Consider the following 20859-nt stretch of genomic DNA (forward strand, 5'->3'; position numbering starts at 1 on the left):
AAATGGAATTCTTTTCAATTTAATTTCAATCAAAAATAGAGTTTTCTCATTTAAAGGACACAACCACTTAGAACTAGAATATCAGCTTGTAAATAAAAAAAATTTACGCACGAAAAACTAGTCATTTTTCTCGCGACCTTACTAATTGATAAGATAGCTTCAGCTCAAAAAGAGTCATTTGTCAAATAAACTAAAATAAGGCGAATTCCATAAACATATGTCGAGTCCAAAATACACTCAGTGGAGGGAAAACCCAACGAGCAAATTCTTATGGGTAAAGCATTGGGCACGTTTATGTACCCGTAATCGGAATCAATTTACGGAATTGGATTTCGATTACGGGATATATCTTTGTTTATGTAATCTTGAGGAATTAGAATACATGTGGGGTCCACACGCAGTAAGGAATTCAACTCCTAATTTTGGAAGAATTGAACTCCCTACATGAGGGAGGTATTTCAATTCCTGGACACCTGAGGAATCCATAGTGGATTTCTTCTACCAATTATGCCCTTAGTTGTTTCTGATTATCCCAACATTGCCTTTCATTTGACACTCATCTAGCGCAACTCATTCTCCATCTCTGCCAACACCACATCCTCCACTATGCAGGGCCACATCACATACTTGCCTACTCTCCATTCGTTTCACCGAATCGTTGGACTCTTACCTGAATCTGACCGTTGAACTCTTAACCGATGTAGTAGACCAGGATCGAAATGGCAATGAGATCGCTCCGCTTTGGACCATGAATGGCCTAGCTATGGGGCGGTGGCTATGGAGGCATAAGGGGGTGGAAGATAGAGACAGGGCAAGGAAAGGTAGGGGTGGGTGGAGGGCAGTGCAACTGGACCTTCAGGATGATAGGGAGGCGTGGGAAAGATGGAGATGTGGGGGATGGATGGAAATAACCATCTTTTAATAAATAAATACAACCTATTTATATATTTTTATATAGATGAATTTTATTATATAAATTTATTTAAGAAATTTAATTTAATTAATTAGTATGAAAATAATTTATTTATGTAAGGGCAATTTAGTAATCAACCTAGTTTTCATTTTGATTGAAGTGAATTAGTAAACAACTTATATGGACTCAATATCATTCCTACTCCGATTCTAGACAGTTTTAGTAAACAACTTTAACAGGAATCTCATTCTCATTTCACCTCATTTCAATTCCTCCTTAATCTAATTATTCTCAATCAGATTACGGATTAGTAAACGCACCTCAAGAGAATTTATAGAAAATAAATTAAAGCAGTTTCCATCTAAGCAAGCGTTTATTTTCTTCTTTCGTAAAAGTTTAATTGCGTTTGGCAGTGGAAAACCCTATAAATTTGTTAATGAATTCGACCTCCTCTCGCTTTCAACTTGTCATGATCAAGTATGAGGTTGTCAATTTCTTGCTGGGGTTTACATAATCTTAAATTTGGCCCACAGACTACCACAAATCGTAAATTCCACTTTTATAAGGCTAATGAAATGTGAAATAACACTTTTATTTTCATATTCTTTTTCTGTAATCCACCGATTATTCTTGTCACCTAGAATATGGTTGCTATTTGTTGATATGTTTTGTTCAACTGTTATTGACATTTCATAAATTTATCATGTATTCGGGTGTGGTTATAATATCACGTGATTTTAAGCGTATCAGGATATTAATGTGTAAACAAAGATATAAAATATGATCTTTTAAACGTGTTTTAAACACAAAAATACACAACGATTTGTAGACATTCGTGTAGTTTTTGTATTTTCTCATAAAATTACGTCTTGCATTTGATTATGCTATATATGTTAGTGAGTCTGCTACCATAAAGACCGCAGCTGCATATCTGGGAGAAACTTTTTAATGGGGTGTTTGAACACGTCATGTGTAAGACGCATCTCTATAAAACATAGACGCTTATATTCTTTGTCTCATCTGATTCTATGACAGTTCAATATAAGAGTTGTCCTAGTAGCCACTACAGCTGCCGTACATAAGATTTTCTCCATGTGTAAACAAAGGATGATTGACAAGCTAGACTGATGAATTTACAATGTGTTGCCTTTTTCAGTTAGAAGAGGTAACTGTGAAAAAAAAATCTTCTTCTCAGGAGATCGGAAGGTAACATGTATAAGGTGAATCCATTGACTTGATGATAGAGTAGATGAATGCAACTGAGAAGTCAAATTCTCAGAAGGGAAGGAAAGGTGCAAAAGGAAGAACCACAGTATTTGATAGAGTATATAATAATACATTTGAATTCTTTCAGTGACAGCTTGTAAAACACACAAGGTTCTCTATAAATGATCATTCAGGAAGATGGAACGGGATTGAACCTAGCCACTGGAACACAAACCAAAGGATGAGCCCTCGGAAGTGTTAATCCAGCTGCCTCTTCCATGTCAACAGTTCCTTCAACTTTCCACTCAAAGCACTGAACCATAGCGGCAAGTGTTGTCTGCACAACCTGCATTGCAAGCGAGGTTCCGGGACATCCTCTTCGTCCACTCCCAAATGGCAACAGATGAAAATGCTGCCCCCTCACATCTAACTGGCTCTTCCCACTTCCCTCTTCGGTCACAAACCTCTCCGGCTCAAACTCCAATGGCGTCACCCAGTGGTTGGGGTCTCTGTTGATAGCCCACACATTCACAAATAATCTTGTTTTCGCGGGAATGTCATAGCCGCCGATGGTGCAAAATTCGGAGGACTCCCTCACGATTAATGGACCGGTTGGGTGAAGCCTTAGGGTTTCTTTCACTATGGCTTGTAGGTAGGGAAGGTTGGCAATGTCTGATTCTTGTACTAGCCTGTTTGTTCCAATTATGGTGTCAATTTCTTGTCTTGCTTTCTGCATCACATCTGGATGGTTGATTAGTTCTGCTAGTGCCCATTCTGTCGTGATTGCAGATGTGTCGGTTCCAGCAGAAAATATATCCTGATATGTAACAAATATATATCAACAATCGCTTCATTAATTTACATATGCACATAGCATTTAGAAACTTATTGTGATTTTGGCTTATAACATCCAACCATATGGAAAAGAATATGTGCACGTGAGTCCTTCTACCATACGACAATGTAAAGTACATACATTGCCTTTTAAGTGGTTCGATCCACTCATTAAATTCCGTCGCTTAGATTTGTGAACGTACATTCAATCGTTAAATTCAGCAAATGTATACTAAATATGGATGGATGTAAAAAAAATTCGATTGCATGACCTCATGTTTATCATTATAGTTGTCATTTAACAAATACGTATTATAATTAGTTATTAATGAAATCCTTCACAATTAGAGGCATTATAGTGATCGGTGAATGAGCAATAAATTACTATTAGGCAGTGTAAGATTTGATAATTCAGAACTATTTACCAGGATGAATGCCTTTATGTTTTCTCTTGTCAATCTAAACTCCGAGGTTTCATCTTCAGCTATGTCGAGTAAAATGTCAAGTAGATCCTTAACTGCATCACCGCCACCTTCGCCAACTTCCTTCTTCTTCCTTTCCTCTTGGTGCTCCTTGATAATCCTCTCCATCATAAAGTCAAACCTGTCACGCACTTCCTTAAGCTGTTTCCCAAACCCTTGCAAATCCAAATTCTTACAAAACCATATGAAGTCTGACAAATTAAACTTTCCCGTCAACTCAGCAATAGCTTTCACCTGCTTCCTGATCTCATCAGCCTCTTTTTCGTTCGAAGAGCAACTCTGCCCCATAATCATTCTCGATATGACGTTATTTGTCACCGTCATAAGCTCTGCGCCAACATCAACTGGCTCGGCTGCCTTGGCCTTGTTCAGAAGCAGTTGCACGAAACTCGCCAACTCTTCACGGCGGACTGGAAGGAGCTGATCGAGTGTCCTTCCACCAAGAAGCTCGGACATGCATAGTTTCTTCATGAACTGCCAATAAGGTCCATAAGGAGCAAATGAAAAATCAGCTGATCCGTACGTGAGGTAATCAACAGCAGAAATATAGGGCCTGTTGGAGAAAGAACCCTCATGAGTTTTGAGGAACTCTTTCGCCATCTCTGGCGTGGAAGCAACTACGCAAGGGACGGAACCAAGAAAGAGGTGAATCAGAGACCCATATCGGTTGGATAGCTTGTGAAGAGCTTGGTGAGGTATTGGAGCAAGGAGGTGGAGGTGTCCGAGGATTGGCAAGGCCATCGGACTTGGTGGAAGGCGAGGCTTGGTCCAAAATTTGGTGAGCATGGTTCGGACCAAAACTGTGGAGACTAGCCACACGAGGAAAAGTATGATGTATCCTTGGAAATCTACTTCCATGGTTGATTGATCTTTGTATTATTCTCATCAAAAGATGTTGTTCTGATGGTTTCTTATTTAAGGAGCTCAAACCCTAATTCATTTTCCTAGGAATTTTAGAGTCCTCAGACAAGGAATTCAATATCCCATCATTTGAGAGTTTGTCCATTCTGTTGAGATATGTTACAAAATAATATCTATTTGTTTTACATTTTTTTTTTGGCTGAGTATTTGTTTATATTTGAAGTGGTTGGTTTCTTGTTACACTTTAAAGCGACTCCTATTTCTTATGCACACAGAGATTGTTGAAGACCGATTCCTTTTTACATTCACTCATTGTTCCACAGGTACTTCTTGGTTACATGTGTTGGGTTATATAATGGTACAGTTTCGATTTTGTGGTGATAGTTAGGATTCAGCGTTGTGGTCTAATTAATTGTTTTGGGGTGCATGAGCTTGGATACGTGTTATACTAAATTTTGTAGCTGTGTATTTTTAGTTATTTGTGTGGATTTTGTCAGCTTTGGTATAGTGCTTTCGGGTTGTTTTAGAATTCCAATTGAGATTCATGTCTTAATACACGTCTTTATTGTATCCTTAATCATTAAATTTATATAATGAATATCTTTGTATAAAAAAACAGCACTCAAATCATTAGAAAGCCTGATGTAGTGTTTTTAGGGTGTAGGGTAGAGACTGGGTCAGCATGCAGCCGTCTTTGGTGCAAAACTTGAGTTTAAAAAACCGCAAGTGTGTATTACTCTATGTATAAATGACCGGCATCTTATTCTCAACGCTATGTTCTTTGTCCTAACTTGTTTGTTTCACATTTTCAATTGGTTAGAGCCGGCAACATCCTTACAATATCTTCCAAGTTTTGAATGCTAGCATTGGTCATTCTTGCTAGTTGCTATCTGCAGCTGATTGGGTCAAAGAACTGCACTAGTTGATTTGGTCATTCTTGCTATAGCTAGTTGCCATCTGCAGCTTAGAGATAATCATCACTAAGACTACCTCTCTAACAACAACCATGATTGCTCTGTAGCTATTGGCAATTTTTCGTGTAGTGGTGCAAGACAACATAGAAATTTGCATTTTACATTATTTATTCGTATGAAGTTTTTGTTAATTTTTCATCTCATTTCTCACTCTTTTCTAATTTTATGTTGCACGGGCATCATAGTTCCATATTTGAATTTCAAAATAGGAAAATAATAATAATAATAATAATAATAATAATAATAATAATAATTCTTCTTTTTTAATACAAACGATATCATACACTAATGTAAACTAAAAAAAAAAAAAAAAAAACAACAACAAGAGAGTTTGAACTCAAAACATAATTGGTTAAAAGAGAGGTTGCAAAGCGAGGAATTCAAAAGACATATAATATAAGAAATATTCTATTCATACTAAAGAGAAGCATTTTAATATATACCCAGCCAAAATGCAACTTATTTTAATCCAATATAAAGAAAATCAAATACTCTATGAGAATTGAGCTAAAATCAACTTTTGTATAATTTATAATTGTGCCTAACACTCATTAGTGATCTTGTGAAAGGGAAAAGAAAAATTACGCGTGGGCGAGTGTGATTGGCGTCAAAATTACATATTTAGTAAATAAAGGCTAACGGTTTTCTAATTAGTAGATAAATTTTATTTGAACCCGTATAATTACTTTCTACATTTAATTTAAATTGACTTTTTTACTCTATTACATAATTATCATCAAGTACGAAATAAAATTAACAATAAAACTAAAACTTATCAATAAACTCACATTCTATAATTAAATCATACCATCACCTCTTGTTTCATCCAAATAATCCATGTAATAGTTTCATCCAGCCTTCTAGTTCATGGTTCTTTCGTTTGATTAAGTCACTGCAAACACAATACTAAGGATGAGACAGGATTCATTCAGGCCATGAAACTGGCAATCACTGAAACATCATATGCTTTTGGTATGGATAGAGGGGTATCTTTCCCCTGTTAATTGGATAAGATTGTGTCAACCTCATGCAAGTAAGTGTTGATCAACTGTACAGGACATCCGGGATCTGCACTAGATTTCAAGGTCTGAAGTTGTGAAAAATGATTATTGATTAAACCCTGCGGAAAGATATGAACACACATTAAATCAAATAGCACTCTTCCAAACATTACTAAAATCAAGTAAATCTATTGTATCCCATACAAATACAAAATAACTTGAATTAGCCTTATGTCATATCCATGGAGAAAAGCGCCATACTTCAGTAGGTGGTTTGATTTAAACTTTGATGAGCTCTCTCCCAAAAAACCCAATGCATGGTTCTTATAGTTTCATAATTTAGTTTAGTGAAACAAAAGTTGAAATATTATTGATTGGTAACCCTATCATAATATGATTGCAAGGATGATCACATTGGCGTAAATTATGAATTTGTGCACTTTTTCGTAGTCTTAACTTGAAATGGACTTCTGTTTGCAAATTTTGGATTTGTATTTTCTAAATGGGTGTAGAGATAAATTTATAAATTGAATTAGGTTTGTGAGGGTAGTTTAGGTAGTAAATTTGATTTTAAAGAGATATAGATAGTTTAATTAAAGGAAGACTTTGGATGCGGTCCCTAACTACCAATGTGTTCTTTGACCAAAGCATTTGTGGTTTTCATTTTTTTATCGAAGTCCCTGACATTAATGTAATTATGTATTTCTATGTAGGTTATTGTATTTTTAAATTAAAAATGAAATTTGTAGTTCTTTATATCAACGAGATTTTAAATAAAACCCATAATTTATGGAATTAAAAATATTAAAGATAAATTGACACACCCAGACCAAAATCAAGGCGTGTTGCCCATCACGTGAGGGTGACGTAGCCATGTGCGCAGTGTGGAAATGATAATGATATAAAGAAATGTGAATAACTAAGAACCAAGCTAACTAATTTACACTAAGCAAATAAAAGTACAATCCCGATATTTAAGTGTGATACACCATAATCAGAGCATAGATAGCCTAAGTGCAGTACAGCAGGACAAGTACTAATTATAAAATACTAGAGGTGGTCCTACATTAGTGCTAAACTGTCAGAATCGCCGTCAATTCCTCTTAAGCCACCAACAAGCACTTCTACCTAAAACCTGTAGGGGGCGCAAAACAGAAAGTGTGAGTGGGCAAAAACAATGCTTTTCAAAACCATTTCACTTGTCAAGGGTAATAACCCCTCGCTGTAAAACCTGTATAATTTCCCAAAAAATAGAATACATACATATATCAAAACCATGCTCGGAATAGCAAAATCCATATATATGCCATGTCAAATATCTTAGCATAAAATATGTAACATAGGAGATATAAATCAAGGCAAATGATATGTCAGCTGGAGTCTTTTAATACAACCTGTACGACTGAATCTATAGCTCATCCATCTAGCCAATAGCTCGATAAGTATGACATGTACACGAGTCACCTAATATGACCTGTACGGCTTAACCAATAGCTCAACAAGTATGCCTGCACACAAGTCAGAACCATCTAAAGTGGTCTGTACGACAGGACTGGGTGTAAATAAATACGCTTAAGTGCTACGATCAGGTGAAAACTGTGCTAATGATCGCGGGTCACCTACGAGTCGAAACCATCTGTAGTGGTCTGTATGACAAGACTGTGAACCTAACTTGGATCCAAGGTGAGCGTATGGTGCGGGAGGTGAACATCACGTGAAGGACTGTGCCCTGACCACGGGCAGGAGCACTAACACCAGGTATCAGGTTTATGAGCTATAATACATCTCAACATAATCATGCAACTCACATCCACAATCTATAAACTCACCTGGCACTTACCTGAGCATCTGGAGCGTCAAACATAAATATTTGCTACTACTAAATGCATATTCTAAGTATAAAATATTTGGAATGGCATTTTAAAACACAAGTCCATTTAAACACATTTTCTGGAAAATACCAAGCATATTCTAAGTGTGTGTGTGTGTGTGTGTGTGTATACTGAAAACCAAAAGCCCACTCACTGATATATGGCAAGGTCGTAACCCCCGAGCCTCGCCTGACTATGCTCGTCCTTTGGAAACGTCTCACCTATATGTGAAACAACTATTTTAACATTATTTTAAGCACATAAGCAAAACTAGATAATAACTTCTCATACATTGCTCAATTGGGGTATTTGAATATACCATCGTGGCTTACTCAATCCCACGAACATCCCCATATTTTTAGAATAATTTTCTGATGTCCCACGCGCCCTCACGCATTGGCCAAGGTACGGCCACACGCACGGCCACGCGAGGGCACGTCTCGGTTTAGTAGTAGTCTAGGTAAATCATCAAGGAATACGTCAGGAAAATGCCTGACTACTCACACATCCTCCACACTACTAGGAGTATTATCATTCAACACCACATGAGCCAAATATCCTTGATAACCTTTCTTTAATAATCTTTTAGCCCTTACAGCAGAAATAACGCCATGTCTCACTCCACTACGCTCACCCACAAATGTAACCTTAAGTAACCCAGGATGATGAAACGTGAATGTCTTCCCGTAGCAATCTATATTGGCACAATTATAATGTAACTAATTTGTGCCCGAAATAACATCAAAATCAACAATATCCAACGGAATGAGGTTAACGAGCATAACAACATCCTCCACCAACAAAGGACATCTTGTATACACACAGCTAACATAACATGTCTCCCCTCTAGGCATTGAAAACTCTAAATCATACCTAAGAGGTGTAGGATGAGGTTGTGTCGTCTGAGCAAACGTATAAGAAATAACAGAATGTGTAGCACCACAATCAATTAATACATTAGAAAAATGACCAAGAATATTCAACATACCCATGATCAAATCAGGATTATTCTAAGCATCATGCAGTGTAATGTGGTGAATACGCCCCTGAGCCTGTTGTCGTCCTCCTTGACCTCTGCTAGCCTGATTACCACGTCCCTGCACACTACGCCCCTGACCTGGCTGATTAGGCTGCCTCGATGGTCCAGCACTATTAGAAGCAACCTCCACGTTCTGGGACTATCCTCCAGGATACCATTGAGACCCACCAGCTGAATAGGGAGGATACGATGTATAACCTCCAGGATACTGAGGGTAACTACTCTGATAATATGGATCATGCGGATACTGATACTGCCTTGCAGAATAAGGAGCTACATTGCCTTGATAATGATAAGTACCTCTGCGACCCATCTGGGTATAACTACTAGGTCATGGGACCTGCTGAATCGGCACTGGTGGTGGTAAGAAAGATAGATGCGGCCTCTGCTGATTCAGTGGGCAATGAATGGCCCGATGTCCTATATGCCCACAAGTATAGCATCCACTACTGCCTCGCCTACACTCTCCAAAGTGCTGATTATTACACCTACGGCACAAGGAAGCACATGTGCTACCAGAATCTCTCTGTCTCTTAAAACGAGGACCTCCAGAAAATCTACCACTTCTTCTCTACCCAGTGGAACTCAAACCCCCGCTAGAAGAACTGAAACTGGCACCACTTTTCTTAAAACTTTAAGTCTTATGAGGTCCCTGAGACGATTGACCCTTATCTTTATCATTTTTCTTCTGGTTACCATCTTTTTCTTCACACTACGCCCCTGACCTGGCTGATTAGGCTGCCTCGATGGTCCAGCACTATTAGAAGCAACCTCCACGTGCTGGGACTATCCTCCAGGATACCATTGAGACCCACCAGCTGAATAAGGAGGATACGACGTATAACCTCCAGGATACTGAGGGTAACTACTCTGATAATATGGATCATGCGGATACTGATACTGCCCTGCAGAATAAGGAGCTACATTGCCTTGATAATGATAAGTACCCCTGCGACCCATCTGGGTATAACTACTAGGTCATGGGACCTGCTGAATCGGCACTGGTAGTGGTAAGAAAGATGGATGCGGCTTCTGCTGATTTAGTGGGCAATGAATGGCCCGATGTCCCATATGCCCACAAGTATAGCATCCACTACTGCCTCGCCTACACTCTCCAAAGTGCTGATTATTACACCTACGGCACAAGGAAGCACATGTGCTACCAGAATCTCTCTGTCTCTGAAAATGAGGACCTCCAGAAAATCTACCACTTCTTCTCTACCCAGTGGAACTCAAACCCCCGCTAGAAGAACTGGAACTGGCACCACTTTTCTTAAAACTTTGAGTCTTACGAGGTCCCTGAGACGATTGACCCTTATCTTTATCATTTTTCTTCTGGTTACCATCTTTTTCTTCCTCCTCCTTGCTATCACTGGGCATGTTCTCTGAATCTTCAATTCGAAGCAGAATCTCATAAAACTCCTGGTAAGCAGCACAGTGAGTCGTGGTCGCCATAGAACGCCACATCTTTCAAGCACCCAACCTAAAATTACGGAGCATCTCCACTGGATTAGCAGCAATCCCCGGGTGATAGCAAGACAAATCGGTAAACCTCATGTAGTACCTATTAGCTGTCATCTTTCCCTGTTTCAGGTGCGTAAATTCTTGGTTTTTACAATCTATATGCTCTGGATGAATGAATCTCTTCTGAAATAACCATTTAAAAACTTCACAATCAGCAGCTTCATCTAGTGATAACTGATAAAACTCATGTCTCCACCAGGATGCAGGCTCCTAACCTAAAAACTAGGTAGTCGTCTCAACCCATTTATCCTCAAGGAGATTTCCCTGTCTCTGCATCAAAGGGAAAGTTTTCTCAAGATGATTGAGCCACCACTCAGCTCCCTCATGTCCTTCATTACCCATAAACTTATCCAATTTCATATTATACATAGTCTCCAGATGAGTCCTCTGGGGAAGGCGAAGCAAAAACTGAATAACATTAGCTATAGCTTCTCCTAACTGAGTAATATTGGGGAAACTAGACTCAGCCGATGAACTTGGCTCTCTACAAGGTTGCATAATTCTGACAGAAGACACCAAAATAATTAGAATATTCACAAGATATGCATGACTGCCAACCCTAGGCTCTGATACCAAATTGACACACCCCGGCCAAAATCAAGGCATGCTGGCCGTCACGTGAGGGTGACGTAGCCATGTGCGCAGTGTGGAAATGATAATGATATAAAGAAATGTGAATAACTAAGAACCAAGCTAACTAATTTACACTAAGCAAATAAAAGTGCAATCCCGATATTTAAGTATGACACACCATAATCAGAGTATAGGTAGCCTAAGTGTAGTCCAGCAGGACAAGTACTAATTATACAGTACCAAAGGTGGTCCTACATTAGTTATAATCTGTCATAACTGCCGTCAATTCCTCGTAAGCCACCAACAAGTACTCCTACTTAAAACCTGGAGGGGCACAAAACAGAAAGTGTGAGTGGGCAAAAACAAAGCTTTTCAAAACCATTTCACTTGCCAAAGGTAATAACTCCTCGATGTAAAACCTATATAATTTCCCAGAAAATAGAATACATACGTATATCAAAACCATGCTCGGAATAGCAAAATCCACATATATGCCATGTCAAATATCTCAGCATAAAATATGTAAGCCAGGAGATATAAATCAATGCAAATGATATGTCAGCCGGAGTCACTTAATATGACATGTACGGCTGAATTTATAGCTCATCGATCTAGTCAGAGTCACCTAATATGACTTGTACGGCTCAACCAATTGCTCAACAAGTATGCCTGCACACGAGTCAGAACTACCTAAAGTGGTCTGTACGAAAAGACTGGTGTAAATAAATACGCACAAGTGCTACGATCACGTGAAGACTGGGTGAATGATCGCGGGTCACCTACGAGTCGAAACCACCTATAGTGGTCTGTACAACAAGACTGTGCACCTAATTTGGATCCAAGGTGAGCGTATGGTGCGGGAGGTGAACATCACATGAAGGACTGTGCCCTGACCACGGGCGGGAGCACTAACATCGGGGTGCAGGTTTATGAGCTATAATATATCTCAACATAATCATGTAACTCACATCCACAATCTATAAACTCACCTGGCACTCACCTGAGAGTCCGCAGCATCAAACATAAATATGTACAACTACTAATTGTATATTCTAAGTATAAAATATTTGGCATGGCATTTTAAAACACAAGTCCATTTAAACACATTTTTTGAGAAATTACCAACATATATATATATATATATATATATACACACACACATATATATACACATATATATATACACACACACTGAAAACCAAAAGCCCACTCACTGATATGTGGCAGGGTCGTAACCCCTGAGCCTCGCCTGATTGCACTCGTCATCTGGAAACGTCTCACCTATATGTGAAACAATTATTTTAACATTATTTTAAGCACATAACCAAAACTCGATAATAACTTCTCATACGTTGCTCAATTGGGGTATTGAATATACCATCGTGGCTTATTCAACCCCACGAACATCCCCATATTTTTTAGAATAATTTTTCAATGTCCCACGCGCCGGCCAAGGCACGTGACTGGCACGCTGGACGGAATCCCGAACTGCGTTAGGGAATATTCCGTTAAATAACAATATATACTATTAATTTTACCTGACACCATTAGCATATTCCATCAAAATTGACGGAATATTCTCCTCCTTCCTTGGTTCGCCGAAGTCCGACGCCGGCCGTCGCTGCTATCGCTGGATTCTGGGAAATTTTCAAACCTTAATATCTCATCCATTTCTAAACCAAATTTCATGAAATTGGTACCAAAATGAAGCTTAGGACGAAAGGAACACATCTTTACCACTTTTATGTCCTAAAACCAATATAATTTGGCTGGAAAATCTCGATAGTCCGGCCACCCCTGCAACTCGATGAACTCGACTGTCCTGATGTCCAAAACCTTCCAAAATTCTTCCATAAGCTTCGTGAAGAAGTATTAAGACTCCTTAGGATCCTAAAACTCAACGAAACATTCGCGATCACGATGGAGTAACAGTGCACCTCGTCGGAGCTCCCTGGTTCTTGAGTTTCTGAAGTCCTCACGTCCAACCAAAGCTATAGTTCGACTCCTGAGCTTGCAAGGAGCATGAAGATAAGATCCACAACCTCAATATGTGAGTGATGAAGTGGTTTGAGAGAGTGACTGTACGGGTTGTATGGAAAATGGAAGCAAATCCGAGAGGGGGAGAGAGAGAGATCAACGGGTGTGTGTGTGTGTGGTCCAGGTTTGGCCAACCAAACAAAATAAAACAAAAATCTTAAGTTCTAATTGGGTCCAACTAGTTAGGAAGGAAAAGAATTGGTCCCAAACCCTAAGCTCATTCACACAACACACTTAATGTTCAAGGGCATAAAAGTCATTTCTACGCTATCGAGGACAAAATATATTATAATTCGGGATGGGTTGTCACATAAATTATACTCTCCAATAGATTATGTATTTATATTCATGGGTACGTTCATCAAAACTAACCAAAAAATTATTGTACCGAAACATGGGTACATTTATCAAAAACAAAAACAAAAACAAAAAAGATATTAGGCTTCATAACATTATTAAATTTATTCTATTAACCTTAACATGGATACATTCTCAAATCAACGAAATAGAATTTACCCATATAAGTTTAAAAAATGGATTAGAAAAAAGATTGAATGAATTTTATATAAAATGGGTACTTTTTATATTTGAAAAAGAGTATATTTGACATATAACAAATTGGTATACTTAATTAGAAAAAATTGAAAAATTATATGAATGGGTACATATAAGATTAAAAATTTGAAATTTTCTTGTAAAAAATAATGGGTACAAATTTATTCTAATTTTATTTTTTATATTTTGGAAATGTTTTGAATTAAAAATTAATTAGGAGTTTAATAAGGGTGTGAGTATTAAAAACCTAAATCAACTAATTTTTATTTTAAAAAAAATATGTAACTGACATGTAGTTCATTAATAAATTAATGCTAAGGGCTTTGATCAAAATCTAAAAACTGATAAAGTCTTACTCAATGAATGTTAGAAACTAGGGATTAAATACTAATTTTTCCTTAATTAAAAGTAGTACGGGTGAAAAAAATAAGTTGGATGTAGAAAAAGATTACATGGATTCAAATAAAATTTCCCCAAGTAGTACTCTTTTCCCTTTATAAGCGAAGTTGAACACAACACTAAAAGAAGATTGATGAACTCAAAAGTTAATTTCCTATCGAAATTAATTGCGAGGAATAACTATATTATTTTCCAAAATTAGCAGGGTATATTGACCATCTAATTCAACTCTATATGGGAAATTATTATGTAAAATATATGTCCTTCAGTGGATGTGGATAATGCTAGTATTGTATGCCGACAGAAAGTGACACACCCCGTCCTGAAGGAGGGCATGTTGGCCGTCACGTGAGAGTGACGTAACCATTTACACAGTACGGAAGCTTTAAAGATACAATTTCTAAGATAAAACACCCAAAGGTGAGTCCTAATTTTTGACCATTCTGTCAGAACACCGTTGAATTTCCTCGTAGTCACCACACCTTTGCAATTCTTGAACCTGGAGGGGCGCAAAACAAGGTTGAGTGGGTCAGCAAAACGAACGTATTCAAAACATTCTATAATATATGGTTTGTACCTGGAGACAAATCCATAGTGAACTCTACATCTTTAACTGGCGGCAATCCAGGTAAATTCTCAGGGAAAATGTCAGGTAAATGTTTGACTACTCCCACTTCTTCCACGCTACTAGAAGTGACATCACTTAGCACCACATGATATAAATATCCTTGGCAGCCTTTTGATAATAATCTCTTTGCTCTCACAGCATAAATAACGGCCTGCCTCACTCCATTTTGCATACTTACAAAAGTAATCTCTAGTCATCCAGACCGATGGAAAATAACATATAATCAATTCAACATTCGGCTATAAACATAGCTCATACTCTTTCATTCTAATCAACTCAGCCCTCGGCTGCATATATAGCTCATAATCAACTCATCATATCATGTATATAACATAATATGCTCTAGAATAACATCGAAATCCACAATCGAATGAAACAAAAATAGCTGGCAACAATACATACTCTACTAATACTGAGCACTCTAAATAAGTACGATACTAACATAGGATAACCTACCGGTTTACTTGCTTAACGAATCCACGAATAAGTTATTAATATTACGGTCTGCAGCCCGCAATACTGATAAATCATCGTTGTCTCGATAAGTAAGCAACAACTCTCGAGGGTGTAATATTACTATTTTTCCACTCATTAGGAAATACATACACACGTCTCAACCGCATTTATTTACTACTTTCAAGGCAATAACATTAATAACGTAAAATTTCTACATTAACAACAAATAGACTTTAGCTAAAACATTAAGAATAATTATCGTACCCCTAATCAAATCCAAATAATTCTGAGTATCTTGCAGTGATGTGTGGTTAACACATCCCTGGGCTTGTTGTTGTCTCCCACAACCTCTATTAGTGTAAATACTTCTTTCATGTACACCACGGCCTAACTGACCATAATTAATAGATCCAGGAACTTGCTGGATCGGCGCTAGTTGTGGCAAAGAAGACTGCTAGGGCTTCTGTTGGCTTTGGACATAATTTGCAGTTCTATGTCCCATCTATCCACTTGTAAAACGTCCACTGCTTTCTCGTCTACATTCTCAAAGGTGTCCATTATTGTACCTACAGCCCAAAGGTACATTTCCTTTACCAAAATCACCTTGTCTCTGAGATCTGGGATTACCAATACATCTATCACTTCGCCTCTGGTCAATGACATTAAAACCTTTGCGAAAAGAACTAGAATTAGCTTCACTTCTTTTGAAGTTCCGAATCTTTCTATATTCTTGATATGACGAATCATTAACTTTATCGTCCTCTTTTGATTCCCATTCTTTTATCATTCTTCTTTACTCTCGCTGAACATGTTCTCAGAGTCCTTAAGGCTCAACAACATCTTGTATACTCCTGATAAGAATTACAATGGATAGTGGTCACCCAAAATACCATTGCCTTATGCCACCCAGCCTAAAACAATATAACACTTCAATCAAAATAACAGCAATATTCAAATGGGACGAGGCAAGTCTGAGAACTTTTTATAATACTCATTGATCGTCAGCTTTCCTTGTCTCACATTTGCAAACTCTTGCTTTCTACCATCATAAGATACCAAAGGAAATAATTCCTTTCTTTAAACAAATCCTTAAACAATTCTCAATCGGCTGTTTCCTTCGGTGACAACGAATTATACTCCTGTTTCCACCAGGATACAAGTTCATAACTCAAACCAGGTAGTCGTCTCAACCCTTCAGTCAAAAGGAAGATTCCTTTGACTTGCATAATCTAAAACATCTTTTCCAAATGATTAAGCCATCGCTTTGCTCACTCAGGTTCATCATTTTTCCATAAGGTGATTCAAATTCAACTCATAACCCATCTTAAAATATCCCTTTTTGATAATATACTGAATCACCAAAATAATAGCTTCCCCTAACAGCTAAATCAGGGAGACTAAATTCCTCTAACTACGTGGTTTGCTACGAGGCGGTGTAGTTCTGACAGAATTCACTAGAACTTCTCAAGATGTCCAAGATTGAAACTAGGCTCTGATACCAACTGACACACCCCGTCCCGAAGGAGGGCATGCTGGCCGTCACGTGAGAGTGACGTAACCATTTACACAGTACGGAAGCTTTAAAGATACAATTTCTAAGATAAAACACCCAAAGGTGAGTCCTAATTTTTGACCATTCTGTCAGAACACCGTTGAATTTCCTCGTAGTCACCACACCTTTGCAATTCTTGAACATGGAGGGGCGCAAAACAAGGTTGAGTGGGTCAGCAAAACGAACGTATTCAAAACCTTCTTTTCTCTTTTGCATATACTAACCCCTCGCCGTAAAACAAGTATAATTTCCCAGAAAATAAACATATATACGTATGTACAAATATGCCAAACATGCTCCAAAATATGCCATTCATGCTTGAGAATATGCCATTCATGCTTGAGAATATGCCACATTAGAATCTCATAATAAATGTAAATGCTCAAGCATAATTCACATCAATAACATATAATCTGGCAGCCGGGAGTCACCTAACGTGACATGTACCGCTGCATATAGAGCTCCAATCTCAACTCAACATCTGAATCTGCACACGAGTCGGAACCACCTAACGTGGTCTGTACGACAGGATTGGGTGTAATATATACGCTCTAGTGCTACGATCACGTGAAGACTGTGCGAATAATCGCGGGTCACCTACGAGTCAGAACCACCTAATGTGGTCTGCACGACAAGGCTTGCACCTAACTTGGATCCAAGGCGAGCGTGTGGTGCTGGTGAACATACACGTGAAGGACTCTGCCCCTCTCTGGGCGGGAGCACTAACACCGGGGCTGCAGATTAAAGCTCTCTAAGCATCTCAAACTACTACTGAAATACAAACATGAATACCACTTACCTGGCACTTACCTGTGCGTCCACATCACCAAATACACATATATAAATGTATGCCACTACTAATGCATGTGATGATAGTAGTTCAATCGTAGCTTACCTGGGCCTCTTCAGCACCATGCAACAGTATGCATAATTATGGTAATGCACATATTAAAATATGATGCATATATGACAGGATATTTGATTCGTATTTCTTTTAAAATACGTCAAGCATACGTATATATATACTGAAAAATAACTGTCCACTCACTGATCACATCGACGTCTCATAGGTCCCTGAGCCTCCCCTAGATTGGTTACATTCTTCTTCTGTATAATTTTCACCTATACAAACAGTAACCAACTTGACGTTATTTAACGCACATACACCAAACATTCGTCCATAACTTTCTCATACGTTACTCAATTTGGGTGTATGAATATACCACGGTGATCTACACGACGTCACGAACACGTGACAATTTTCAGAACTCAATTTGGAGCTCTCACGCGCCCCCACACGCCCTGTTCACGCGCTGCCCACGCGCGCGTCTTCTTCCTCGCGTCGCCGGACTGGTTTCGCCGGCGGTGGGTGTTTTGCCGGAATTTCTGGGTAAACTTCAAAGTGTCATAACTTCTTCATTTCTTAACCATTTTCGACGTACTATATATCAAAATGAAGGTATTGACGAGACGAACACATCCATACCTGCCTCGACCCCTAACTCGCCGTGGATTCGCCGGAAAAAGCCCCGAAAGCTCCGGCCAAACTTTGAACTTGTCATTCTCCTTGTTCTTACGTCCATTTTTCACGTAATCTATACCAAAATGAAGCCCTAATCATAATCTACCACGTTGGACTAGTTTTAGGGCCTAAAAACAACGGAATCAAACTTTTCCAAAAATACGAAAATTCGGCCAAACTTACAGTTCGTGATCCCGACGTCCAAATCCTTCAAACGAAGCACTCCGAGCTTCCTTAGGACCTTACCAAGCTTCCTACAAGCTTCAAAATCCCAAAAACATCAAGTTTTGCGTGTGCATGAACAGTGCACACGCACAGTGAAATTGAAATCCATGTTTTCCGAAGTGAAACTCACCTGAAATTGGTACCATCGTGTTCGTGTGGTTTTCAGGAGTACGATGGTGGTCTTAGATCCTTCGTTGGTATAGTTTTAGGGTGGTTTGTGGGTGGTCCGTGTGAGTTCGAAGGAGAGAGAGAGAACGGAGAGTGAATGAGAGATTTGTGAGGGAGGAGAGAGAGAGAGACAAGGTACGGGAATGAGGGAGAGATTTGAGGGAGGTGGGATCCTACCCAATCCCCAAATCATCAAGTTACAACATATTTTACGCCCCTTAGTCCCGTTTAAGGGCATTTTCATAACTTCACGTCCTCGGAATTAAAATTCCGAGACGGGTTGTGACAGAAAGGGCAATCAACACCATGTTATGAATACAGACCCAACACTATAATTCTTGTCATCCTTCACAGAAATCACAATCACATTCTTTAGGATTTTTCCTGCAATGGTGTTATCTTGCAAATTCTGTTTTCTTCACTTTTTCCCACTATAGGGGAATAAAAGTGAGTGAGAAAATAATTGAAGACAACCCTCCATTCTTAGGTTTTCTAGTCCAAGAACAAGTATTAGTCCAAAATCCATTGCAATGTGTATTTCTTTTTTTTTTTAACAAACGAGATGGGCTTAGTCTCACAATGGGCTAGCAATAAAATAGTTCAAATTCGCCTTTGGTATTAAGTGGCAATGTGTTTCTTTCCTAGTGATATTCCTCTTCACTTATAAATGAGAGGTCTTAGGTTCAATTCTCGTCAAATGCGAATTTGAACCATATTATGGTTAGTTCATTGTGAGGCTAAGCTCACCCCCTCCCCGTAGATAATATCGTTTGTTAAAAAAATAAAAAACTCATATTTCTTTTGTATCTCTACACTCTTGAACATTGAATATTAATCGTTATGTCGGGAATGCAAACACACCCATTTGATCACCCGTACATCATTTTTATTCAATGATCCAACTAGGGTTTTGGCATTGGGGCTTTCACTGTGCAGTGCACCAATTGCATAAAATGGAGACTCATTCCATCGAAGGAGAAGAAGTACGAGGAGATTCGCATTCTGGGAGAACCCTTTTACTGCGAATTGGCACACAAATGACAGAAATATGTTTTTGTGATTTTGTTTAGCTCAGCTTGAATATCTTCACAATCATAGTTAGTTCTTTAGCTGATAGTTAATTGATTTTGATTTTTCTAGTATGTGTTTCTATTGGAAGAAGGACAGCACGGCAAGCTGTATGTACAGACAACACAGCAAGCATACAACACGGCAAGCATGGGTAAAGGAAAGACAGCAAGGGTGTGCACTCTGGAAAGGAATGTGCATGTGATTGCTGACTCATGGACAGCAGGGAAAGGAATGTGCATGTGCATGTGTGCTGTCAGAAGTCTTCCCATGCGTGCTTGGTTACTGTTAAAGCATTTTCCCATGTGTGCTGTCAGAAGACAGCAGATGGTGCTGTTGCATGTGTGTGTGTTGTTACCTCGTAGTTTAATGTGTAAAGGTGTATAGATGGTGCTGCGGCATGTGTGTGCATGCTGTCACTTTCAGTTTAATCTGTAAAGTTGTTGTTGTGGTGTATATATCAAAGCCTTCCCGTAAGGCCTGAACATATGAGATTTTGAAGTAAAAAAAAAAAGGTATTACAATTCAAATCAGAAAAATCAATATGGTATCAGAGCAGGAAAAATAACCTGCTTCTGCATTTTCTTCCAGCTGATTGTATTCCATCTCCGACATGGCGGAAGAGAATTCTTATTCGTTTGGAGATTCCCAGATACCTTCCTCCTCAACCGTGTCTGAGGTGGATGTCAATCCAAATCAAAGATTAAGCTCGGTCTTGTTAAATGAGTTCAATTACTTACCTTGGTCGAGAGCAGTGAGTCTTGCCCTAGGTGGAAGGTCCAAGCTAGGGTTCATAAATGGAAGCATCGAAGTTCCTGATGTTTCTTCACCAACTTATGAAATCTGGCTTTGCAAGGATCAGCTAGTTATGTCATGGCTCCTAAATTCCATGGAACGTAAACTAGCTGAAATATTCAGTTATTCTGAATCATCATTCAAACTATGGGAGACAATCAAGGAGATGTATGGCA

At 38.6% G+C, this 20859-nt stretch overlaps 1 protein-coding gene and 1 long non-coding RNA gene across 2 annotated transcripts; both read right to left on the minus strand.

The window, feature by feature from the left end:
* Positions 1 to 2274: 2274 nt before the first annotated feature.
* LOC137712501 (cytochrome P450 93A3) lies at positions 2275 to 4293 on the minus strand. The gene is made up of 2 exons (XM_068451577.1): positions 3379 to 4293; positions 2275 to 2936 (listed from the first exon to the last, which is right to left on the minus strand). The coding sequence occupies exons 1-2, from the start codon at positions 4291 to 4293 to the stop codon at positions 2310 to 2312; spliced, it is 1542 nt and encodes a 513-aa protein (XP_068307678.1). The 3' UTR covers positions 2275 to 2309.
* A 13652-nt stretch (positions 4294 to 17945) lies between these two features.
* Positions 17946 to 18662, minus strand: LOC137712481 (uncharacterized). Its single transcript, XR_011065224.1, has 3 exons — positions 18392 to 18662; positions 18129 to 18291; positions 17946 to 18027 (listed from the first exon to the last, which is right to left on the minus strand). It is a non-coding gene; the product is annotated as an uncharacterized lncRNA (long non-coding RNA).
* Positions 18663 to 20859: the final 2197 nt, after the last annotated feature.

This window comes from Pyrus communis, chromosome 13 (genome assembly GCF_963583255.1).
Source record: "Pyrus communis chromosome 13, drPyrComm1.1, whole genome shotgun sequence".
In the NCBI taxonomy this organism is placed as follows: domain Eukaryota; kingdom Viridiplantae; phylum Streptophyta; class Magnoliopsida; order Rosales; family Rosaceae; genus Pyrus; species Pyrus communis.